General features: G+C 36.9%; 1 protein-coding gene across 3 annotated transcripts; it reads right to left on the reverse strand.

The window, feature by feature from the left end:
• LOC139468227 (putative E3 ubiquitin-protein ligase UNKL) lies at positions 1-27,810 on the reverse strand. 3 transcript variants are annotated; one of them, XM_071250057.1, is made up of 15 exons: positions 27,743-27,810; positions 27,430-27,639; positions 25,514-25,785; positions 19,306-19,441; positions 18,665-18,782; positions 17,637-17,721; positions 16,439-16,587; positions 15,957-16,055; positions 13,950-14,111; positions 11,840-12,113; positions 10,563-10,861; positions 9,717-9,944; positions 7,775-7,870; positions 6,728-6,889; positions 1-5,869 (listed from the first exon to the last, which is right to left on the reverse strand). In XM_071250057.1, the coding sequence occupies exons 1-15, from the start codon at positions 27,796-27,798 to the stop codon at positions 5,699-5,701; spliced, it is 2,517 nt and encodes an 838-aa protein (XP_071106158.1). In that variant the 5' UTR covers positions 27,799-27,810; the 3' UTR covers positions 1-5,698. The 3 variants fall into 3 exon arrangements, with proteins under 3 accessions (XP_071106158.1, XP_071106157.1, XP_071106156.1); XM_071250056.1 differs by lacking the exon at positions 13,950-14,111 and having other exon boundaries at positions 27,743-27,808; XM_071250055.1 differs by lacking the exon at positions 7,775-7,870 and having other exon boundaries at positions 27,743-27,808.
• Between the last annotated feature and the right edge of the window lie 39 nt (positions 27,811-27,849).

Genomic DNA, 27,849 nt, shown 5'->3' on the forward strand with positions numbered 1-27,849 from the left:
AAAAAACCCATCAAATTTTACCTCTTCTTATGCTGTCTTCACATTTCAGACTAAATTTCCTGTCTTTGAACGAAATAAAATACTTCCCCACAATCCTCTGTCAGGAATACATGGATGATAATCAAATAAATAATATATTCCAGCCTAATAAAACACCACAAAAAGGATGTTTTCATGGATAGTATCTAAACGGCAAAGAAACAATCCTTTACAGTACCAATAAGAAATATACAACAAAGCTATTAAAACAAAGTAATAAACATAAAATAGTGTCTAATCTGTTTTCTTATCTTCATTAACACAGACTTACAGATAGTAGATGGTTAAAGACTCTTTGTTATCAGCATCTGCCAAATAATTGTTGCATCAACAACAATAGTAAAATAACTCACTCTGCTAATCAACAAAAGATAACAAGTTGTTCCACAGTTGGCATAGAATCCAGGCCATTGTACTAATAGAAAAGGTCACATCTTTGAATATTATTTTCTTTCCAGAGAAAAATAATGAAGCATACATTTTCTCAGTTGATTTACCTTTCATAACAAATCAGATTACTTGCCAAAAAACTGGATCTTCCCATATATGGAGAAAATGTTCCCAACTTAACAGCTCAGATGAAGTTCATTTTTAGAAGTAATCACTGGACTGACCCCTGAAAATGTAAATGCTTGATCCTCGCAACATAATATGCCATCAAAGAAAAGTACTTGTCTTGTTGTAAACAAGGCAATCATTGACTAATCACCTCACCATAACAAAACAACCAACATGTAAAACAAATTCAATTCCAGTACAAAGCAGATCATAATTTCCTAAGAAACATATCATGTCCTATCAACAGTTACTGCCAACATCTCCAAGGTATTGATGAGTTGAAGGAAATAAACATCATATATTTTACACAAACCTAGAACCCTTTGGGTAACAAAGTAATGTAAGCATCTGTCAAGTCAAATAATCAAAACAATTTAAGCATGAGCAACTAGTTATATATTCAAACAATTTCATTAACATAATCAAATAGCACTCTTAAAGTTATACAATAATCATTAAGGATCTTCAAAAAGTCTTAATGCGTTGATTTTTCAAATTCTCTCAATTACACTTAACTAAAAAATCAATGAACCAAGAGAATTCGAAAGTGTGAAATAGTTGTACGAAATAAGCGGTGTATAAAGACAGATAGCAACTCATACAAGAAAAAACACCTGCAGAATCCATAAGAAATGATGAAACCCTAACATGTAATATGGACAAAGTCAAATAGCACTAACAGTGTTGATCGCACACAGGAAGTCTAATCAGTAACAATGTAATATACACATGACACGCACAATAGGGAAGAATAGTACAGAAAACATTTGTAAATAATTACTTTACAAACGAACAAAATGTTTAAGTAAAGAGTTCACCATGAATGGTAATATTCTTGTGACAATATATATCATGGTGAGAGCCTCTCAAGCTAAGGAAGTGACACAACACACAAACATAAGTGCACAATGAAAGCAACCAATTTGTTTTCATCCCCTAATTTCAGTCTTTTCCATCAATTGGTAAATGCTATTGGGAAATATAACACTTATCAGAAAGATCTCACATCACTGAACATGGTCTTAGACGAGTAGAGGTTTCTTGGGAGAAAAGCTCCAAAGGATATGTTATGCCATTTCACATCAGCATTGGCTTCACAGTTAAGAGAAATATATACATTGTATTATATATGTAATGGTCTGACTACAACCATCTACACATTTATGAAAAGTAATACTGAAATGTTAATAAAACATCTTGTTTTATGAACTTTGATTAAAAAAAGAGAGGTGTTTAAAATTCTTTATTTACAACAGAATTACATTTTGTGGAAAGTCAAAATACAAGATCTAGTTTATCATCTTAGACCAGACCATTTTTGTTCCTTGTTTCACAGACGAACCATCCCCAGGTATAACAAAACACCAACAAAACAAAGCAACCTTTGATTGAATGCATCCTCATACATAGTCCCAGGTAGTCATGTTTTCTCTTTGGCTTGAGAGCAGTTTATGTTCGATAATACATATGTGTAAGTCACAGAGAGCTACTTAAAGCGCCTATGGAATTTGTGCTCAATTGTCGTGTATACTATAGCCATCATAACGTTACGCTGAGCATCTCTTACATCGATATGTTTCTGCCAACAACATTTATTCAAGTTTAAAACCTGACAGCAAAACTGTCATGACATCTAAAAATTGAGCAATATATTGGGTGATTTGGTTTACACATATTTCTACAAATAGAATTTGGTTCAAACACATTAATGACTCAGTTATTATGTCTCAAACCTCAAATGGAGCATTATCAGCTGGAATTGGGACTGAACCTTTTTACCCATTGATTATGTACAAACTATTTTTCATTCAAATGCATTTTGTGAACCACCTGCAAGCAATCCCATTTTAACTTTTGTGACAGACTTTCCACAAAGCCAGCTTGTTAATGATCAACATTAAATCATTAACCGGTAGTCTTCCAGAAGCCCCCCCCTACCCCCACCCCTCAAGAAATGAACAAACCAGAATGATAACATCTTGTTATTTTTGGCCTATTGTAATTTGGCATAATATTGGCTTTTATACTATACTCCCCAGGAAGATGAGTATGAAAGGAGCGCACACAGATCCTCTGTCAGGGGTAATTAGCACTTTCAGAATGGATGGATTTGGCGCATCATAAATATACCCCGTAACATCATCATTATTATCAAAAATGGTCTGGCCTTATCAAAAGTGAATCCATTTGGACATCAAATGGCAGGATTAGCCTCCTTACATCCTTACTTGCATGGTAAAAGTGATCAATATATATAACAATTGAATTATTGGAAATATTCTGATGAATTTATAAAGTCACCAACCACAGAACCTATAAAGACATGTATTTACACCTTACAAATACAGCTTCACAAAGTTGTTTTACCAAACTCTCTACTCTTTGACCATCACAGAAAACAAGCATATTGGAAAAATGTTCATATTTACATCTACTATAATTCATACCGGGAAGTCATAAATGTTACTAAATGTTCGCGAATGTCATTCATTTGAGACTCTCAAAGCAATTGTATTAGTTCAAATGCTTGCATATTTCTTCTTTTTCAGACCAGCTGATTACTTTGTTTCAATATAAAAGAAACATGCACTCACAATGTCTCTAAATGTGCATGTGTGGGCAACACAATGACTGCAGTTGAGACTAGAGTTACTTCCCTTTTCATGTCATCACTATGTACAGATGAGAATTCACTAGGTACTTTACCATATAAATAGCAAGGAAACACTGGAAAAACTCTAAATAAGGCAAAAAACACTCGAGCAGCACTACTGTAAACAACATTTCAAAATAAAACTCAAATGCTCCCCTGGGTTGGTTTATGACACATAGCATTATGAATTTTCACAAGCTAATATAAGTAGACAACTAACAAAAGTCTGCAGTATTATACAGAACACAAGATCAAAGTTTAATGTGATCTAGAAAATAGCTCAGTAACATGTGAATTATTTGCATCAAAACAAATTAGGTACCTGGTGTATTACTGCGAAAACAAAACATTCCAATACCAAAATAACAATGATGATTTTTATTCCCTCTGTTAAATAGAGAATTTTGCCAAAAGTAAACTTCTGCTCCTTACCTACAAGTTGAAACCTTAGTGCTTAGTGTATATAGTAATCATCATTATACACCAATATCTAGATCATCTATTTAACTAGAAGTGCATAACACATATTTTGAACAGGTAAATAATGTTTATTAGCCAGAATGCAACACATCATGCTCATTTACGTGATTCTGTGAGTGAATAAAGTTTTACGCTGCTTTTAGCAATATTCCAGCAATGGGCTTCACATGTTGTACCCATGTTGGGAATCAAGCAAGGGCCTTCAGCGTGACAGGTAAATGCTTTAACCACTAGGCTACCCCACCGCCGCAGTTCATTTAGGAATCTGGTGCACTAAATACAGACTATTTATATCTGTAAGCTATGACAGAACAGAGGCTGTGCTTATTGTGCAATTAAAAAACTGTGGCTAGCAGTGGGAAAAGTTACAGGGAGTCTGAGGATTGTTATTAAGGAATTCAATACTACTTATTTCTCAGTGTTAGGTTAAAACAATTTCAGTTATCTTCATCAGTAAAAGGTACTTCATTCTATCATTCTGCCTCAGGCTCTAGTAATAGCTGCTGTATGCATGCACAAATTAATGAATGTTGTTGCCTGAGAACTAAGTGTTGTGTAGGTAATGTCAACCATTTCTACCAAGAACTCACCCTGAAATGGTATCTTTACAATGATCAGCAGCCCGGGGTTATAACGATTGATCATCAACACATCAAACTGCATATTGCCCAATATTGCCAATAGAAGCTAAAATATCTCAAGATAATATCAATGCCATGCTACCATGCTTTTCTTTTCATTTTGATCCCAAATACACCTTGCTCTTTGAAAAACTTTGGTATCCCTTCAGCAAAGATGCATACATTTTTATTTGACATTTGTCAGAGGAATCACTCTGAACTCATGAACAACTTCTGTACAATCTGCTGAACCTCATGCTTCACAGACAGGTTAGGCATTGTCATCATGTTAAAGATGTTAAGACAATCTACTGCAATAGTCATACCTACACGGCAACAGTGTTGCAATAATGTTGTTGACTTAGGCAATGCTATTGCAATACCAAAATGACCTTGACAGTCAACAATGATCAGTCTCCTCTTCTTCCCCATCAGTATAACAAATCTCCAGTTACTTTGTTTCCCTGAGTTGAGGAATAAGTCAGACAGTCAAATCATGTATTCTTCAGTCACACAGACGTCTGTTCTCAAATAAAGTGATGTCTGATTAATTGATCACTGATGGTACGTTTCTGATAGTCATTCTACTTACTTTTAAGTGCCATAATCAACATCCCTGATGAAAAATCCCTATAAAAAACATCCTCAATGAAACAGCCATGGTCCATGTTCACGTATAGCGACATTAACTACCAAAAAATGAAATTTCTGACTCTCAGGTACATCTTGAAGAAAAAATATAATCAGTAGAGTTTCATTTTTATCTCTTTGAACCGTGTATTAGAGGGCATCCTATTGCCTTCTCTGAGAAATCATCCTGCTCTTCATAAGAGGCAAGAGGTGTCAAATGTTTGATTTACCGATAGTGGTGGGCAATGATAAATTTTTAACAGAAATATTATGGCCAAATAAGGACAAAAGATAGTTTGCAAGTACATATTTAAGCCTTTTCTAGGATATCTCTTGACACATGTATCATAATGAATCCACTACCGGTATATCAACAGATGTGAGGAAGCCACTACACCATGTAAAAATAAACCATTTCAGGTTGAACTCCTCAAATAATGCAATTCAGGGCTGGACTGATACACATAGTTACATAACACATTGCAAGATTTCACTAGGTATTTCAATGCATTTACACTTTTAGGGGAAGCATTATAGCCCAACAACGATCCACAAGATATCCCCAAACACAAGAATCACAAGTCTCATGAGACTTTCAAAGTTGGTTTTGCATTGATGAAGTTGTTTCATACCTGGAAGTTAAAAAAATCCTATTTTCCAAATGATAATTTATGTAACATAAACAATTAATAAGTAGATGATCTAGTTTGGGTTGACATTACAAGAAATTGACGGAAGTTGTCTGAATGGGGACATGACAGAAGGGACAGTTCCTGGTCTTGGTGGCACACGCCTCACACAACACTCGATGACTGCAGGGGAGAATCGACACATTCCTTTTGTTGGTCTGACAAACTAAGCACTTTGTGGATGTTTGCTGATAAATTATCTGAAAAAAGAAAGAAAGAGAAAGTTTTACGTGACATGAGAGACAAGCACTTGAACTGAACTTATTCTATTTATAGGGCTGGCATTACTGGCTTTGATCATCTGTATGTTGATGTGAAAACAGTCACAGTTCTTGTAAAACCTGATAATTTGCCTCATTAGCAAAAATAGCTAACCTATTACATTTCTGCTTACAGACAAAGTGATTTTACTCATCGTCTAGCTTGTCACACTCTACATTTTCATCAAAATGCCTTCTTGTATTGTCCTCAACATCCAGTAAAAACAAACAAGGCAAAGAAACTAGAACAAATTGTTGTCAAGGTTTATTTTGGATAAATATTCTTAAAAAAGTAGTCTTGAACAATGTTGAAATACAATTATCAAATGCATGAACAAAATAATTGTCAAAATCTGCAACTTATTTACTAATTATCTTCTCTTAACAGCATAATTAGGGGCTGGTTCATCAATAAAACACGGAATTTCAATTTGGCCTAAATGAGTATGAACAGGTTTCCCATCGACTGTCCATACTGGTGCCTGAGAACTGAGACTTTGACCCAGTCTAAACATCAGCTGTCTTAAGAGTGAGTGAGTGAACGTTCTTACACATCAGTCACCAAAACTATAGCCAATGACAACAGCCTGTAGATACCGAAGTCTAGGCCTAGCCAATCAGTGGCTTACAGCAAGAGCAATGGTACTGAGCATAATGACCCCCATTTGGGCAGGTCACTCACTGTAACCACCCAACAGTAGTCATCTCTTACAACAAGCATGGGGTGCCTGGGATCTAGTGTGACCCAAGTCCCCCTCCCTGTCTGTCTTCAGAGCAACATCCCTACACATGCCTTACCTCATCTACCCGTTCTAAATCCACGTGTAATGTCTGTCGTATGTGTTTTAACGATGGAAGAGACAAGTTTTCTAGATCTGTTATTCTGTGTAACGTTCGTAAGTAGGGTCCCCCATTCAGGCTCTCCAATTCTTGCTTCAACCTCTGAACCTGAGTCAAGGACTGCATGATGAAAAAAGAAGAAGAAAACACTTAAATATGCACATAATCATAACACAAATGGTTGGCCGCAGAAACAAGCGAAGACAGCTTGAACTGGGAACATGGTGCCATTACATGTTATGTCAAATTCTTGTCCACTCTTCCAAACAGATTATTGGCTGGTGATCTGTTTCATTCTTACAACGGGATAGAATAAAGTATAACAGAATAAATTTATATATTAAATTTTGTCATAAAGTTGATCATAAAGGTGGTGTTGGTTTACGGAACAGGTGGGTTTTCAGTGCAGCTTTGAAGGCTGATTTTAATGCTGTGGACATTGTTGAAAGTTAAAGGTAGCAGTCAGTTGCACTCATGTTTGCAGATCTTTTAGTGCAACATGAAATACTGTCATGTATTAGACACTGGAAAAAAAAAACAACGAAAAAAACACCTCACTATATTTTGCAAAGGGATGTTTTCAGACTAATCTCATATCCTATCAAAGTTGACCATGAAAAGTGATTTGACCCATTAATTGTACATGATGCATGAAAGCACAAATATTGAAAACCTTAACATAAAGTCTGTATGTGAGATAATGCCTCATGACCATGAATGTTACTTAGTGAATGTTGCCCAGTCGGCAATATTGCAGCTACAGCATAACAGCTACAGTATAAGTTATCAAGTATGTTCCTGATAAACCAGTCGATCATAGCATGAGAAACAAACTCCAAGTTCGGAAATGAAGCCAGGTCACACACAGTAACCTTACATCACCAAACTAGTCTTTCAATAAGCATGTGGAACTTAAACCCTCACAAATGAGGTGTCCAGATATAAGCACATAAAACCCTGGGCTACAACTAACTATTCAAAGTGAACTGAAGAAAGCAGTCTAACCTCATCCCTTTGTTTAACTGCCTGTATTTTGTCCTCGTCAGCACCCTTGGCTTTCTTCATTGACTCCTCAGCCTCCTTCTTCCATGCATCGCATGCCTACAATGAGCAAAGTTTGCAGGGTGCCGAGCAGGTGATGGAGCAGGGTGGTATGCCACATGAAGCATCACTGCAGCCACTTACAGCAGAGGCATGCTTAACACACTACACTACGCTACCCATCCCTTACCATGTACCTTGGTAACTCGGTATGCAGCTTCCAACTGTCTGTTGCCCAAAATGCAGTGAACACTGACATTTGGACATCTGACAGATGTAGTAGGATCTACACTGCTTTTACCAACAATCCAGCAACAGCATGTTGGGGAAGACCAGAAAGGGGCTTCAAACATTGCAGCCTTTGGATGAATTTTATATCAGCCTACTCTTTAACATGTTTAACCACAAGATGACCCTCCCCACCCGCTGACTGACGATTGCATACATCTTGATGAATGGATGACCCACTTCACTTGGGTGAGTGAATCAACATGTGACAATCCTGATGATTCCCTGGCCAGTACTATGACAGTCATATCACAACTTCACAGCAAAATCAGCCCTTGAATAGACAAGCCATGTATCACGGCAGGAAAACTATACATTACAATCAAGTTGTTCGTCCAAGATACAGGGGTTAAACAATGGTTTTACACTGTGTAATTAAGCTATAAATGATAACTTTAGGCAATACAATGTATGTTCAATTCGCCAATTCAAGGGTTAATGAGTGAGAAAGTCTGGATCAAAGCGGCTTTAAACGTTATTTCAGTCACCATATTTTCTTGACTATTAGTGCATAACCAAGCATAATGAGCTCTAGGCTGCAGTATTTTAGAAAAAGGAAGATGTTTTGAGCTCAGGCATGATGATTTACTATTTAAAGTTCATTTCCTGTTCTGCTAGGCATCTTTATCTCAATGCAGAGATAAAGATTACCATGTGCATTTTCTAATATTCTAAGCAATCAGGTGTACACATATTTTCTCCCAGGCCTACCGGTGGCTGCAGCTTTTTACAATATATATTTAAAATATTCATAACCATAAGTGTATTACTTTGGAATATTGCCAGATATATTTTACATATGGAACAGTTTGACCAGTTTCTGTTGAGGCTATGCTGTCATATAATAGTCAAACTACAATATTATGACTTTTGGCAAGTCAAAGTATTGCATATATGTGTCCATTCTCTGCCATTATTGCTGTAAATAATGGCAAATTTGTGCAATCTGATCAACAGTGCACACAGCTAGTGTAACAAATTACATAATTCGTTACAAATTACTATTTGCTCACATGGTATTTTCGGTGTTACATGCTCACAGTTTGGTCTTTGCGTTAGGGAAAAACTCTCAAAATCCACTGTAGGCATGTTTTATGCACACACCCCTTTTATACACAGCTGTATTTTTCTTAGGAAAAATCTGGGCACAATACACAAGAAAACATGCAACATCATGGCTTGGTAGCTTAGACATTTACCTCTTTTGCAAAACCCTCACGTTCGGGTATGACGCAAACTAACCATGAATCATAACCCAAGGCAAATTCACAAATACCTTAAACAATATTACATGGAGGGGCAACCCATGCGCTTATTGGTTATCGGTTAGGTTCTCTTTGCATTTATGAAGCCTACTTATAGGATATACATTTAGAGACAAATGACAAACCAGTGACCCATGACATGCATGTTTTTGTTAACCCCAAGCTGGACTTCCTCCTCTGTCTACTCAGTAGCCATTATGGGCAACCAATTCCCATTCCAGCAGTTGGGGAGTAAACACATCCTATTCTACCCCAGTATACTTTCCTGGACTATGATCTAATAAAAGCACTTGTTTAACCACACAATGACTGATTGTGTTGTGCTGCAACCAGGAAAGAATTCATCCACTTACACATTTAGCTTGTGTGTACACGCCTTCCCAATCGGCCAGCTTGGCCTTTGTGACGATCAGTTCTTCTCGGAGTCGCTGTATTTCTGAGTTCTGTGTACATGTCAGAGAGGATGACGACAACATTGGCGACTGTGGACCTGTGCTACGTGGGGACATTGAGTTGACATCGCTGTAGGATGCACTGGACAATTTCACCGTGTTAGAGTAATTAAGGAACGGAGAAGAGGACTGAAAAAGAAGAAAACAGAACTTCAATTGAAACTTTCTAGACTCTGGCAAAAATCGTTGTTTGAGAAAGTTCAAGTGAACGAGCAAGTGAATGAGATTTGCAATATTTGGTAATATTCAAGTCTTGTCATGGATTCATTAAAGTTATCAAAGCTGGTACTGAGGTATTGAAAACCTCTTTTACCATCGCTGACCTGCTCAGAGGCCAATATCAGGCCTCTGGCCCCTTAAGTTTTTGAGAAGATTTTGAAATATATTTAAAACAAATCAAAGATGGCTTATGGAAATCCCAATTTTGATGCTCAGAACAAACTTCACGCCTTTTTAGCAACAAACATCCACATACATTTTGAACTAAATCCTTAAAGCAAAGTGGAAAATGTAAAAAGCTTATTGACAACAGTGACGACAGACAACTTGCAAGAACATGAAGATATGGCTTGCAAGGATAAAAAAATAATATCACAATGTTGAACAAAATAATTAATTTACCTCAATTTGCTTGTCAATGAGCACATAGTCTGCAATCCTCATAACTCCTGGCATAAAACTGGGCTCTAAGTATATCAACTATTTAACCTACAGCCACCATGTCTAACATACAGCTTCCTAGTTTACCTGTTGTCTGCCTTGCTCTGTGGAGTGGTCGTGCTTCTGAACCTGCAGAGGCATCATGGAGTGGGGGAAGCTCCCGAAGGGGGAGGGTGGAGACTGAGACAAGCTCCCAACGCTGCCCCGCTGCTGAATTGTGCTGGGTGGGATCCCTATGGGCCCCGATGTAGTGCCCAGCAGGCTTGATGCTGACAGTCCTGCACTCAAGGAGCTGCTCACTGAATTTGTGTCATTATCGCGGTCTAATTCCTTGTCTAGGTTGTTAATGTCAAAATCATCAAGGCTGATGTCATCTAGTGCTTTCCCTGAAAATATGACAAGTAAAGGATATGAATATTTGCACATAGTAATATATCAAATTTAGTTAAGGATAATCAGATATGTTATTTTATGTAAACTTGACATACCGTATTCGACGTAATAAGCGCCTACAGCGATATTTGCTAATATATTGGCTTGTGAACAATCCCAATTAGCACCCTTTCCGACTGATTAATGTACAGAAGACTTATTTATTCATGTATAATACGAACTCGTGTGATATATGCACCCTTAATTATGGGCAATTACATTCTCGAAAATATATCTATCGTGTATAATACGCACAGATTCTTCAGGCTGTCGGCATAAACCATAAATTTACAAGCTTTCAACTCTGTTTTTTATTTCACCAAAATTATATTCTAACAAAAGCCCCCTATTTTTAATTTTGAGAGCGCTATGGGTGCTTATTACGTGGATTGGGTATTACGAGAATCTGTGAAAGATACAACATCCCTAATCAGAAGTTCAGTAGTATATTACACATGTTTTCTTTATTCCTGTTCTTCAGTGCCATAGAGCTAGATACCATGGTTGAACCATGGTGGCAGTGTATAGGCCTGCAAGTAATGTCACACCACATCAGCATACGATCAATGCTTATGCAAATTTGCCTTTTAAGCTGATTTTGTGTTCCATGGAATCTAAACATATTTTTCATATCAGAATATTTAATCTTGTTTAAACAGAAACTGTTAAATAAATGGTACCTCAACCCTAACTTGCAATAAGTAACAATATAATCTAGGTTAATATACAAATTTATTGAAAATATTAACGATATTGCTTGAATTTTGTACAACTAACAAACAAAAGCCATTTTAATATCCCATATCAACTTGTGGTGGGGAATAACAAAACATCTCTAACAATAGTCTCTTAATTCAGTTACTTTCTTTATTACTATGTGAAGGTCAGAAGCGCAAAACTATGTTTACGAATCAGCTCAGTTACACGCTCACCTATAACAGATTCCACGGTATCTCCGGGAGGATAGAATGCAGGAGCTAGAGGGGACATCGTAGAGCCTGTTGCCAGTGTGCGTGACTGTAGATGTGACATGACATTGGGGAAGGCACTATGTGGTACACCGCTGCCACCCATGTTACCACCGTGGTTGGTGGTGTTGGTGTTGAGGTTGTGGATGAGGATGAGGTTCTGTTTTCTCTTCTCCTTCTCTCCAATGTCCAGCGATGTGTCGTTCTCTATTGCTTGGAGCTGCAGGCGTAATTTGGTCTGCAATGGAAAAGCATTTATATACAGAACTGAGAAAGTTGCTGGTTACTGAAAACAGAATCGACACTTCAGCTGCCTAACATTTACAATAAACTTACTAATCATCATGAATGAAGTTTGACTTTATACCCAGTGGCTAACCTACAATGTGTCTTGTTTCACAGCCCCACACAGACTGGTTCCATGTCAATCACATAAGCTCATCAGCCTTTTCAACAACAACAAAACACTGCTTAAAATGATACAGGTACCTTCTAATTTGCATTTGTTCATAACCAATTTACCTCTAATAAACTCAATGTGAAGTGGTACACTCTGCCATCATGTGCCCATCAGATGGTTAACATCATTGTACTGATTGACATTTGGACATCCTCAGTTGAAGTTTTGGAAACTGATCTTCTTACCAATGAGTTTTTGATGTTACCAATCACAATCAAAGGGAGATAAGCCAAATGTTTAACCCTTTCAAGTTTGAAATGTTTTCATTACAGGTCACTTTTTACAGGTTAATCAGATATATCTTCCAACAGTGCATTCAAAATTAGTTTTTAGAACTGAAGAACCTGTTTGTTGAACAAAGTACAAAGGTTTCAATTGCCATAACAAGCAATACAAATGGAGAATTAATGCCAATTACCATCAAGCCAGACATACACAAGCAAGGAAGAAAAGACGCAAAAGGATCATTCATCAAGTTACAAGAAACCGAACTATATCTTTACCACTACCATGTTTGTAATAGAGCTAGATGAAACAGCCCAACATTGCATATGGAGGATATACACTTAGAAAATATCTGGGCATAATGCAATGAAAACACAAAACCTGAGTAATGAAGACATAATGTTGATAATGATTAGCATAACTTGGAAAAATATGTCAGCGCTCTACATGAGAATACATCAATAGTATTTTGTGGTGGTGGGTAGTATGGTAGCATGTGCAAAATGTGTGGAGCCTATTTTTGGTGTTCCCTGATATGGCTGGAATACTGTAAAAAGCTGCATAACTCCAAACTCACTGCAAACATTGTGGTGGTGGTGGTCGTAGCCATTAAAAGCAACAATATTCAACTTTCATCATAAATTCCCAACATAATGACACCTGTCATACTCGTGTACACTAATTACATAAGTGACTTGCTTCTGATAATATTCATATTGATTATTGAAATTTATTAACATTTCTTGGCAGAGCAATACAAAACATTTAATGCCAGAGAATAGTTTTCAATATTACTACCGATTGACTACCAGATCCATTCTAACGCTAACTCCCAATGTTATATGTCAGTTACAAACATTCACGTTGTTCTAGTTATGACAAATAATAAGTACTATTTGGCTCCGGTGAGGTGACTTGGGAAGTTTAAATTTTATACTTTCATGACCATTGCAATATTTTGCACAAGAAACTCCAATGTTTTTTTATAAAATCTGATTGCAACCAACAACTGTGAATAAAAGCAAATTCTGATTGACGTATGAGCTGCCCATGTTACCATGGTTACTGTCCATGTAACATCCAGACCTAGAGTTACTAATAAAGTCAGCTTAATGTCTAAGCATTTGATTTTACTACCTTCTCAGCCATATTCCAGCAGGGGACACTAACAATTTCACACATAGGACCAATTTGGGGAAGCAATCAGAGTCTTATTCAACCACTGGACCATTCCACTGCTCCTGAGGTGGTTGAACTCATGGGTATCAAAATATACCCTGGGTACAAAATGATGTCAAGAATGACCACATCATCCTCAATCTCCTTGTTACATTTTATGATTGTTACTATCCATTAACATGATTGTGAAACTATGATCGTGAACTCTACCTGCAAGTCCTCCCGTTCAGACCCCGGTGCCTTGGGGTGATACATCGGTCCTGACAAGTCAGAACTAATACTGCTGGACATGCTGCCTGACCACCCTTTGCCGATGGGATCAGGCAGTGGGCTGCTATTGTGATTTCTCCTACTGCCTATATAACTGTTACTCTGCAAGCAGGAGCGGAGCACGATCACAAGGTTAGTAGAAGTGATGGAAACCTAGACATGTCAGGTGTTCAAGCCAGGGAGAAGTGTGCCCAGGGTGAAAATCTAAAATCTTTCTCAATGATCAGCAAAATTTTCTCTCCATTCTTTATTGATATACTAGAATAACAGGCCCATTCATAAACATATCTTTATTTTTAGTCTGGTTTGAGTGAACGATAAAAATAGATATAAAACCAAATTACACTGTCCTTTCATGGTTGAAACAGGCAGCTGTACCACCAGTATACTACTCAATGTTTGAGTGCCATCTAAACACATCTGGAACCTTGCAGCAAAAGGGCTTCCCTCATAAGTATGCTCAGGAAAACATCACTTCCAGCTAAAAGTTTCAGGATTCAACTAAAAATATCGATGGCTTGCCCAATTGCTGTCAGTTTTTAATGTAGAACTAAAGTAAACTGTTCAAAAGACGCAGTTAGATTGGTTGTAGTTTTCCAGACAACAGAATGGTTGCATGTGTGTCCAGGGTATGTATCATAATAGAACACAGATAAAATACACTGGATAATTCAGGATGGTCTGCAGTAGAAAGTGGAAATCTGCTTATCATTTTATTCTGAGCACGAAGAAGAAAACAAGAGACTTCTGTTCTTTTTCTGAGTTCATTTTTTTTCCTTTACAATCTCTTACAATCACTCTATATATGACACATATACTCCTCAGCAAGTGAAGTGAAGGCAACATATGTAACCCTGTGTCCCCAAATGTTTGGTGTCCTTATTCACGCTAATCACAATAACACATTGAGATTTACGTCTCTTTTTTTAATTATTTTCTTCCATATTGATGTATTCAGAAGCTTATTTGCTGTTTAAGTATGTCGTCACCTAAAGTTGGACAACCTGATATAACGAGAAGTGTATAGATAACATATTGTCTTGGGTTGAATTGCACATTAAGCTCAGAATTAATGTATTTGCCTTCCCGATGTTTGATAAACACATACAACAGTGCAGCATCTGTAGCTTATTCCCTTGCTTCTACACATTTCCCTTGGCTTCAACAAACGACTTTTCCCAGGTTTTAGTGGAATCTTCATCAATAGCAATGTAAGAGTATCAGAAACGATAACCAGTTTGGAAGCAGCACATTGCACGTCTTATATAATGAGGAAATCGTTCACACAAAACTCAGCATATGATACATTTGGTTTGCTCTGTTCCTTCTCACCATGCATGTGTTTATCAGAAGATTCCACTATCATAAAAATCAAAACAAACAGCAACAAAAAACTTGATTTGAAGAAGCATAAAACAAAAAAACAATTACATGTCATCAAATATGTCCAACAACAGGTGAGAAAATACCTTGATATACAAACCAAATTCAAAAGCACTAAAGAGCAAAATAAAATCTATTAAATTTCGTTAAAATGTATACACCACAAGTAAACAGCCATGCATGATGTACAGACAAAATTGCTAAAGTGCAGGAAAGTATTTGTGATAGAAACACTGAAACTGGTGCACAAATGGACAAGGTGCAAGAATGCAAACCAAAGTAACCATGGTAATGCCAGGCCGGGAATTGACAGTGTGTACAGCCATTGAACACAACACAGAGGTCATCCCAACAGAAGCCACAAATGAACTGATCCCAGCTTTGTCACAGAACTCATTTGAACACTTTCAATCAAAAGATGTCCAATAGAGATATTGCAGCTGATATTAAGAGCTGAGAAAAGATACAATCACATATATGCTTAGATCATACAGCAGGATCACTTTAAGGTTCTACTGGACGACAGCAAGAACCTATAGGGAACATGAACACACTTATACTTACATGATTTGATGATATGCTATTAGCTCTTTCTTTTCCTATAGGGTTAGGTAATTTTCCTTGGAACGAAGATTTACCATTCTGCTCCTGGTGAATAATTGTCTAAACAAAGAAAAGGATCTTTATAATCGTTCTATTCATGCACTCTTTTGTATAATATAGACAAATATACATATCTTTGGTCCAAAGTACATTAACTTCAAAACAACCAAGCACATTCTCTCTCTCTCTCTCTCTCTCTCTCTCTCTCTCAAAAACATGACCTAAATTACAGGGGACAATTTTCAACAAAACAGGTGAAACGCCTTTATTTTACAAAAACAAACACCATGAACACAATTATCAGTTTTACCCATAACATAATTTTTCAGATCTATGAGAACAATCTCACATGTATCTTCAGTTTGTGGCTACAGTATTTTAAACAACCCTCTTAATAATTTATTTAAATTTTGAGGTTTCTTCATAAAACAGTTGTTTCTCACCTCTATTTTAAAGCTATTTTCTTCTGCAGTATTATTGTCACCATTCTTGTTACTATTGCTGGGGGGCGTGTCAGGTAAAACATTGGATAGGAACGCAGCTAGAGAGTTATCAGAGGCTGGAGTCATATCACGATCTGTTGTCATTTCATCTGCAATGTGTAAAACAGTCTCATCAACATTTCATAAGACATCAGACATGACGACAAATAATTCAGAAATTTCCACGGATATTTAGTGATAATGGATATGGAATGTCAACTTATGATTTCACTATATCACTGAGGTGGCATGTTGGGAAAAAAGCCTGAAGCAAACAGCACTACAACGTCTCAACCATCCATGTCACCAGCGTATGATAACACAATCGTGCAGGTCACATCAGAAATATGTCAAACCTATTGATATTCTGAAATAGACTCAATATGCATAGATGTATGCTGATAAAATGTAGTTACTGTCATGAAAAGGAGGAAATATGTCAGACTTATTCCTGACGATACCCTGTGCAATGGAGAGCATGTCAGACTTATTCCTGACGATACCCTGTGCAATGGAGAGCATGTCAGACTTATTCCAGCGGATATCCTGTGCAATGGAGAGCATGTCAGACTTATTCCAGCGGATATCCTGTGCAATGGAGAGCATGTCAGACTTATTCCTGCAGATACCCTTTGCAATGGAGAGCATGTCAGACTTATTCCTGACAATACCTTGTGCAATGGAGAGCATGTCAGACATATTCCTGACGATACCCTGTGCGATGGAGAGCATGTCAGACTTATTCCAGCGGATGTTCTGTGCAATGTAGAGCATGTGAGACATATTCCTGCAGATACCCTTTGCAATGGAGAGCATGTCAGACTTATTCCTGACAATACCTTGTGCAATGGAGAGCATGTCAGACATATTCCTGACGATACCCTGTGCGATGGAGAGCATGTCAGACTTATTCCAGCGGATGTTCTGTGCAATGTAGAGCATGTGAGACATATTCCTGCAGATACCCTGTGCAATGTAGAGCATGTCAGACTTATTCCTGACAACACCCTCTCCAATGAAGAACATGTCGAACGTATTCCTGCAGATACCCTGTGCTATGTAGAGCATGTCAGCCTTATTCCTGCAGATACCCTGTGCAATGGAGAGCATGTCAGACTTTAAAGATATCAGATACATCATTCAGTAAACTAATGCTTACTTTCAACATGAGCAAATGCACAAAAAGGTCCTCTTGGGCAATAACCAGTTTGAACCATGTCATTGCATTTAGTTGACTTGTAAATCTGAAAACACAAAACAAACACATTGAGCAGCCCATTAATGAAGCATTGTTTAAAAGAATGTATCATATTCAACATACCTGCCCAGTACTGAAGAAATAATAACACAATTAAAGTGTTTCTGAAATTGCCTTCAGTGATTATCTACACAACTGCGATCTTCAGTCATCATCTTATCTATATCTCATTCTTAATTCTCACTAAAATATACTAATGAAAACAGGCATTAATGTTGTGTGCTTATCAAATCATTCTTTCAGTTTGAAACCACAGAACATCAAATAAAATACACGAATCTTAGACAATTTGCTTTTTAAATATTAACATAATCATTAATGAAAAAAATTTAAAAAAAATATTACTCACTAAAGAATCTAGCTATTTGATTGGCCAGTTGCTGTCTTGTAAAAGCTCGAACAGGTTGGTAAGCCTGTATGGATGCCATCGTATCCCAATTGTGTGGGTCGATGCTCATGATATTAATCACTGGATTATCTGATCTAGACTCAATTATTTACAGACCGCCATCATATAGCTGGAATATTGCTGAGTGCGGCGTTAAACAAATCATAATGTTTGATGCAATGTTACTTGTCACATCATTATTGAGTTGACATATTGAAAATCTGGTGGCGGCCACAAGACGGACGTAATTGTCAAACAAAAAACCTCACAATACCATCCATCTCTTACACATCAGAGTAGTTTATTACATTATTATTTTATTTTCATCATGGTGGATGCATGACCAAAGTCAGAACCTGAGCTTCATCCCACAACACAAACTAAGACTGTCACAGCTACATATCTAAACATCGCCTGGCAGTGTATCACTCTGTGGAAAAGGCTGTTTCAAATCTAGCAACGTCTTCTGGGGCACAATGACACACAACCAGCCAGGTCACCAACTGTAACCACTCAATCGTATTAATTGTGTTAGTGTTACCTCAGGATGAAACTGTTGTTCTGTTCTGGTGTGGCAATACGCACACCCGTCTCCACTCTCACACAGTGCAGGGTCACCCCACTCATCTCCATGCTTCACATTAGGACACGGTGTTGATCTGCAATGAGAAATTATACCAGGGATGTAATGACACAATGAGTGAAGGAATGTTGTCTTATGCCAAACGAACCCTAACCACACAGCTGAAAACTACTAATCAGCTGAAATGAAAGCCAAAAACTATTCTATCATTTATCTACAATCAGTTTTCACTTTTGTTTGAACAACTTATTGAAAATTTTGTTGTGCCATATCATGTAAACATAGCAATAAGGTAATACAATCAGATAGTACAGTCATCCACTGCCCTCAGTTCTGGGGCAAAATACACCAGTCTCTTTTATCAACACAAAGGGATGCCTTTTCAGAGATGATGTCATCTCACCATAATACAGCTGAACCAGTGGTGCATTAAAAGGGAAAAGAATTTGCAAGTACTTGCAAGAACAGAAGCACCCCCTTACCACCATTTCAAGAAAGCCCCAGAAATCTTGACCTTTTATCAATATGAAGATGTCGTCAACTCAAACTCTCCTAAACCGATAAGTATCTATTCACATTTCAGTGTTCTTAACACTTACCTGTATTTCACAGATTTGGGACTTCGTCTTCGATCTCTAGAGTTATGAAACTGTGGACATGCATAGCCTTGCCTACATAATCTAGGAGGTCTTTTACACTGTTCTGTTTTGTAATTTGATAAAACATAATTTGTATCTGCAAGAGAAAAAAAGAAGAATTAGTTTTGTAAGTTAACAATCAGTGACCATAATGACTAAATTAGGTATACATCGAGTTTGCCACCATTATCAAGTTTATACATGTTTAGGTGAACAACAAAATGGCTAGTTCCTGTTCTTAAGGTTATCTGTCAAAATGCAAAGTATGTTTGAGTCTGCCAGCCTGAAATTGTCTCTTGCAATTGTTATCAGGTTATAGGTTGAGCTGAGAGTCAATATATAGACAATCATTTTTTAGCATACTAGCCCAAACATAATTTTACTTGACTCTTGATTTGGACTGGTGGCAAAAGTCGCAGTCTGTCAAATATTTCATGTGTTGGCCTGACAAGTCAGGGTTATGTTTGCCAAGGATATTTTCATTTATTTGAACAACAAGAAAATATTGACATGTTTGAGGGAAAGGAAAAGAAACTATGAAGGCTTGAAGTACTGGAATTAGATGGTGCCTAACTAGACTTGGATACATATTCATGAACACAACAATCAAACTGCAACTACATCAAGAACATCAAGTACCGCCTGTTGTTTACTAGGCTCAAACGTATTTGCATATTTCAATACAATATCACTAATTATACCATAATTTGTGAGGTCATAGATCACACATCCTTTTTCAGCATAAGGTACAATTTGCCAACACAAATAAAAATTGATTTTTTCAATAAAAATACAGTGGTTGGTTGGATCATCTTTGAAAAGTACTATGGTTTGATTTGTTTGTTTGTTGTTTAACGCCGCACTCAGCAATATTCTGGCTACATGACGACAGTCTGTAAATAATCAGGTCTGGGCCAGACAATCCAGTGATTGACATCATGAGCATTGATTCACGCAATTGGGAAACAATGACATGCATCAACTAAGTCAGCAATGTCGACCATCCGATCCCGTAAGTCACCTCTTAACGCAAGCATAGTCGCCATTCACGACAAGCATGGGTTGCTGAAAACCTTTTCTAACCTGGATCTTCACCGGTCGAAAAGTATTATGACTACACATAGTTTATACACTGGTGATAACCATGTCCAAAACCTGATTACATTAACCTCAAAAGATATTGCATGGGGAGAAATTAGCACTAGCCATGAACCAGTTATGTTAATGTCAAAGTTATCTTTAAGGCTAGTAGAATTTCAGGTATTTTGCTTGGTAGTGCTATATGTTATCACTATTCGCGCTAGTCGACCTTTTTTTGATAAATTTCTATTCCTGTTACTTTGACAAAAGGACAGGACTGCTGAAATAAAACCATCACTGTGTAAAATTTGTGTATCAAAATTATTACAGAAATAATTCCTTAATGTGGAAAATAATATTTTCTTTACTTGATACATCTACGATTGAAAAAATACCCAGAACCATTTTCAACACTTTTGCTCAAGGAAGAATTTACGTTCACTTTGGAATTACCAGATTACAAGTTTAGCAAACATACAAAGATAATAGGTACTTAACATGATCAACACATGTAAGACTTGAATAGATGTATCACTTCTTAATAAAACTTATCAATTAATTAAACATGATTGGTATGAATTGTAAAGTTAACAATAGTTGTAAGACAGCTGAGTGATAGACTAGCATGAAGTCTCTGAAATGAAAACATGTTGCAGATACAAAGTTGTTAATTTATCTAAAAAATAAAATAAAAAGGAGTCCAGAGACACTTCATTTTCAGAAACTGCAGCAATCTACTAGACTTGCCAATAGACTTTCACAGGCTGTATTGGGTATATTTGTTTCGAGGTCAGATTAGTGAGTGATGGTAGGTTGTCATGCTGCTATTACTACAGTCCTGATATATCACAACCGCAAGACCAGACACTTAGTACTAATGTGGGACGTGAACCCAGTGTGGTAAGTGAATGCTTGTATCCTTTGCCCCGTAAGGATGTGGAACCACATAAAACATCATTTTAATTCTCTGATCCCTTTATCTCCATGGCAACAGTAAACTAAATTTAAAGTTTACAGATATCAGTCACACTTTTAGAAATTTGAAACTGGACCAAAAAAAGGACGAACAAGACCAGAATAACCAGTTGCTTCACATTACATCCATTAACAAGTGTTCACTTACAGAAATAATTCTTGCAAATTAACTGTAATCACCGCATGTGCCGTTAATCCAAGGCTTATCTCACGAGTGTTCGTGTATCATAGGTCATGATGACACAACATGACCTGACATTGCACAAACACTTCTCCACAAAGGTCATCATTATCATCTACAGGCTGTTGAAACAGCAGCTTCACATGGAGACAGCATTACTGGAGTCGTTCAGCTTTCAAACAAACCAGTATGCCAGTTTGCAAACGACATAATTTCTGAGTCAAATGTCGGGATGCAGGATGAATCACACGTTGTTGACTGATCACCATCATCATGATCATACATAGGGTGCACATCTAGCATTTTGTCGAGCAACAGCCTGTTCCCATGACTTCCCCTGATTCATTGTTAGACCAGTACTAATACATAATGTACAAATAGTGTTGTTGATGCTCTATTCAACTGAAATTTTACCTATTTTGAACATTTGTTAGTTTCATTTCCTATTTTGATATTGTTAAATATTGGTTGCCATGGTTACCAAAAATCAAACCTTATTTTAATTTTTTTTTATGTCTCTTGCGTCTTCACATTTTCAAGTAACAGAAGACAAATGCAATTAGGTATTCATAGAGGTAGTGAAGCGCCGGATGTTGGGCATCATATTGTTATTAATGAATGCTGCTCAAGAATAGTAATTTGCTTAGAATGCCATTTGTTCAGTCCTTAAAATATATCAACTAAAATTAGATACTTCATACAAATCTTGAGCCAATAAATTGAAGGACCTTTCAAGGCAATGACCACACTTTTCAAGGATTAAACAGTAAGACCAAAGGGTACTATAGAAAGAACAATTCAGACATTTCTACTTTATTTCATGGTTAGAATTTGTAAATCTAAACATGCTAAATACACTATTAATATTAAATAAAAACCTAAAATATTTTAACACACACCTGTATCATTCCCTGATATGGTCACTCATACTAGTGTATTTGGCAAATGTTAAAGCATTTTCAATGCAGATTCATAATTTCAAGTACACTGTATTGTCAGTGATTGTCACATCGCCAAAAAAGCTCAGTTCACATACATAATGTCCTAGTTAGACAGAGATGTCTTGCCCCGAAAGTATCTGGATGAGAATTGGTCTTTAGCAGCCAAGTCTTGTCGCACGGTCAGGCTTGCTGACTTCGTTGATGCATGTCATCATATCACAATTGCATATATCGGCGCTCACGATGTTAATCACTGGACTGTCAGGACAAGCCTCCATTATTTACAGACCAATGCCATTTAGTTGGAATATTGCTGTGTGCGACGTTGAACAACAAGGTCTAACAATAATTCCATGATGCTAGTGTAAGGTTTGGGTCAAATTGTTCACTAATTCACCTGTCATGTTCATCACATTTCAGCATGTTATTTGAATTATCAAGCTCAAACAAAGTATTCAACAGATGCAAGGAACAGTATTAGTGTATGGTTTAGATGCAGGCATTTATCTAAGAGGAACTCAAAGTAACCATGGTAACACAACCATGACACAGACGGAATGGGACCTAAAGGAACTACTGATTCATGACATGATCATGATAACAACTGACATGTAAATCATATTTCTGACGGTTGTAATTGCAGTGTTCCTGCTGGCTTTTGAAACTGACAGTTCTGGTGGATTTTTTCAGCTCTAAAAGTTACCAGTCCTCCTACTTTTTGTCAGTCCAACTTTCAACCAATAAAAAAACATATGAAAATTACCTGGTTTTAATTCTTTCAACATCATGTTCAATGCAATGACGTCATCTCTGAAGTAACGTAATCAGATATACACGTCAGCCACACAATGTTCAATCACAAGTTTCTTCTTTCTGATATTTCGTGACTAAGACTAAAGAATATATTTAACGTCGAAGGACAGCGAAATGTTATATCCTTGCACTAAAAACAGACAAGGGGAAAGCCTGATGGTAACAGACAAGCTGACTTTATTCGAAAAATATACTTATTTGAATATCGCTGATGTTTTGTTCAGCAACAAAGATTTATAAGGTTCTTTACATGCCAGTCCACAGGGACTGGCATTCACATGAATTACAGGTCCAAGCCAAATTGAACCGGTACAAAAATGGTAATTACCAGTAAACAAGAACACTGTAATTGACAAGATCAAATGTCATAAAATGTCATGAAAAGAACAAAGAAAACCCTCAGATTATTTTGTTTAAAAATGTCATTATTTCATTCCTTGGTAATAGGAAAAATGATTCTTTCTTTCTTTTTCCTCTAAAAAGCCTGATGTATTTATTTCATCTAAATTGACCAGCTTTACAATTATCAGTTGTCAAAGGCGCATAGACATTGACAACATACGTATAAGAAGCATTTCTAATACGGGATCCCGACTGACACTGGTAACATTACATCAAGGTTTAAAGCAGGGCAAGGCTCTTGCAAGGCTCATGCCAATCAATTTTTGTCAGTATTATCCTAATTACACAAAAAATATTGTGTTAGTTTTACACAAAGCACTATTTTTAATGTCTGGATCCAGCCTTGAAATTGGTTCCAGGCAAAGGAAAAAGGTTCCCTTTTATTAGTAAAAGGCAAGGAAAGGTATATATATATATGTCACTCTCACGAGCATAAAATGAGTGACAATGAATATTTTAATGATACTTTTAACACAACCCCATTATTGATGGTTACCAGGAATGGACCTCATTCCCGGTGTTCACGTGTGAAATTGATCCTGGATTTTGGTATGATAATCGAACGGTTTAACCACTTGGCTATCCTACCAGCCCTTCTGTATCCCATCTTTGACCACACTACATATGCTATGGTTTGACCAAATCTATGGGCTTCCAGTTACATAAACAAGGGAATATCAAAATGGATACCATATTTTCTTGAGTATAGTGCACACTTTTTTTTCCAAAAGACACAGGGGGTGGGCATTATACACGAATTAATGAGTTTTGATGGTTTTTCCACCATGGAAAGACATTACCTTGAGCATGTATCACCGGAAATACCATGTTAACAAATTCATACTGAAGTTCGCAAATTATTCATGTAATTACACTGTCTGGCTATAAAAAGTGTTCTTTGTATATCTGGACTTATGTTTGTAACTTATTTCATTTATTTTATTCAAAATTCCTTTTATTATTGTTTTAATTAATTTTGGCGAAATCGTGTGTGTCACCGTTATTAACAGCAACCACGGTCAGATTACCACTATTGATGCCTTGAAAAAAACTTTAGTTGACAGAGAATGGATACATATATCATAAATGCCATACTTTGATTCATTAAAAGTGATATTTGTTTTTGTTGGACGATTCTATGTCAACACGTAATTCTCGCGATCACGTGCACGGGAGCCTTGACGGTGACTAGTCAGACTGGTTCCATGTAAAAAATAATACCAGCAATATCAATCAGCTGCTTCGCTTAGGGTTATTATTATTTTAAATATGTTTAGTAAAAGCTGCATCTAAATTAACAAGATATTGGAATATATAATTCCTGATAAAAAAATAGTTTCAGATACAACTTTTGCCGATCCTTGCATTAAAATACTGTAAAGTTATATCATTGGGTGTGCCTTGACTGAATCACCGGTGGATTCAAAGAAAAAGTGTGTGCAGCTGATTGCTGTGTCTGGCTTAGTTTACGAGAAAATACACAAGGTAATCTTAATCCCTGAATATAAAACATTGCCTAGCTGAACAAAAAATACAATTTAAATGGTAAATAAACACGTCTGGTGATTTTTTATCTCACCCCTTCGTTTGCCAGACTTCGCTGAAGGGGTATGGTGTAATTTTTTTCTTCGCATAATATTCAAATTTCTTTTTTTCCAAAATATTGAACCCGCTAGAGGGGTGTGTGCATTATACATGGGTGCACACTATACTAAAGAAAATACGGTAATCATCTTGATATTTCAACAACAAAATTATAATCCTAATGAAAGCTTACCATTCCACTTGGGATCTTCGGCTAATATTTTTTCCTTCTCTAGACTGCTAGGTGAAGTTGACACTTTATCTAGGACATCCATGGATTGCAGCTCATGAATATCATAAACTGGTGGCCGAACATCCATTGTTCCATGGGCAAATGCACAGTGAGGGCCATTTTTTGTACAATGTCCACGAGGATCTGTCTCATAAACACAAGTCCCTGTCTTGTAATATCTCAAGTGATATCTTCTCTCTGTGTCCCCTGCAGTCCGGTGTAGGAAAGGGCAACTGAAAACAAATGTGTTTTGTTTTTATTGGTATGAGGTTAGTACTGACATCAATGATCGACAACATGTAACTGCAGAATAAGGGCAATCACCTAAAAAAACAATGCTCACTTTCATTAGCAAATAAACAATGATCAAAAACATAATTGATCATGTTCACAAATCCCAATTATGCCATATGTGACTAAAACATTAAACAACAGACATGACAGATGAATATACAGCTTGACAAAGGGTATCATTTTTTTTAGAGAGAAAAACCCTGAAGCAATATCAAACTGTCATAAGATACTTTTCTTGTAGGGATGGGTAAACTAATATTCATGGTATTCAATGTTTGAAATTAGGACTAAAAGTCAAGGGGCCCTTGTCATATTTGATGAATGAAATATTAAATTCAAGATGAAGGCGGTCCCTTTATGAAACTGTTATACTGAAGCAGTGAACCTCAAAACACCCTCTTAATATCTAATGCGGGTACACACACATACCACAGTCCATAAGCTTGTGTTTTTATCCTTAATTGATCTATATTTGACGCAGATAAGGTTACTGCTGTCGATACCCCTTAGTTGTCATTTCAGGTGCACCTGACAACATTTACTACATTTTTGTCCAAAATACTTTAATCCTGACGCTGACAAAACACATGGAACATGGAATGCAATATTAGGTCATAAAGAAAATACATACACATATGCTTTGTCATTATCATTCACTGATGATAAAAAAAAATTGCAGATACAAAACTAAATCTTTCACAGCATTGTGCAAGTTTACATTTCCAAGGCCATGATGATATGTGAATATTGTCAAGAATAGATAACAACATCTGCTTGAAAATTCAGTGTCCTGCTGTAAGGAAAATACAATACTAAACTTAAATCCCCCTGTAAGTTACACAGATCAAGAATGGCAAGGCATGTTTCTGCAATGCACTGCATTCTCCACTGGAAAACAGTAAACAAAGGTCAAGGCCACTAGATGACCCATATTCAGGCACACTCACAGCTGATTTCCGTTTCTTCCGCTCATTATCTTCTAAATCCCGCTGACAAACATGTTCTACTTAAGCTTCTTATATAGAGTAATACTAAAATAGTGACCTTACTACCAAAGATACACTGTTCGAAAGGCAACGTTGGGAAATCGACTTCAAAAATGATTTTGTTTTGACAGTCTTCCGCGAAATATGGGAAGTGAACACAATGGAGAAACGTGCTGACATCGCAATGTGCTGATAGATTTAAGTCCTACGAGGCGATGACAGTTGACATAATATTAAAATATCGAATGATTGGATGCTTTAATGATATTTTACATGTTTTAAGAGCCCCTGTACCCCTCAGATCACAGGAAACTTAGAGTGAAAAATTCCTATTACGACACTTTGTTGTAGTGAACCTCATCAAAATGGCCGCCATTTTTGTTTACAACATGTCAAATTTCTCATCTTCATATCCACATACAGAATGACGTATAGAACATGACAACTGTTTCAGAAAATGAACCAAACCATACCCTGGCTGAAAATACATTCCGTTCCGTCCTTTACTAACCAGTTCAGGGCCTAACTTGCAACTTTCTTTCACCAAATGCCCGTATGGCGATTTCCCACCAAAATTCAAACGATATGATAACTTACTCATCTCCATCGGGACAAATGCCTGTTGTCTCATCATACTTGGTGCAGTAAATGTCCGGACTATAATTGAACGTCCCGTCTCTTCTCCGGACGGGTCGGCGTCTCCGTTGATTCAGAAAGTGCCAATGAAAACATGTGAATGGCCGGTGTTGAGTGCACTTGTGTTGCAGGAACAGTGTACACTGTTGAGTTCTAAATTCTTTCAGATACCTGAAACGCAATTAAATACAATATCATTGTTTCGACAACACTTTTTAGACATTGCTTCGTCATTTTCAAGACATGTCTTGCTTTAGAGACATAAGGAACTTACATGTAATGGGGCGGTTTTTCCGTTTGAGTTGGTAGAAGCGGTGCTTCCGACGGCATTTTTGTTGTTGTCAATAGTGGGTTCTACGCGCATCCATGTTGCGCATAGTG

Source organism: Haliotis cracherodii, unplaced genomic scaffold (assembly GCF_022045235.1).
Source record: "Haliotis cracherodii isolate W230 unplaced genomic scaffold, xgHalCrac1.p SCAF_2, whole genome shotgun sequence".
NCBI classification, from domain to species: Eukaryota; Metazoa; Mollusca; class Gastropoda; order Lepetellida; family Haliotidae; genus Haliotis; species Haliotis cracherodii.

Coding starts and splice junctions, on each gene's coding strand:
- LOC139468227 (XM_071250057.1), bottom strand. CDS start 27,798: ATGCCGTCGGAAGCACCGCTTCTACCAACTCAAACGGAAAAACCGCCC. Junction 18,783..19,305: donor CCCAAATCTGTGAAATACAG/GTAAGTGTTAAG, acceptor TTCTCATTGCAG/ATCAACACCGTGTCCTAATG. Junction 10,862..11,839: donor TACCGTGGAATCTGTTATAG/GTGAGCGTGTAA, acceptor TCATATTTTCAG/GGAAAGCACTAGATGACATC.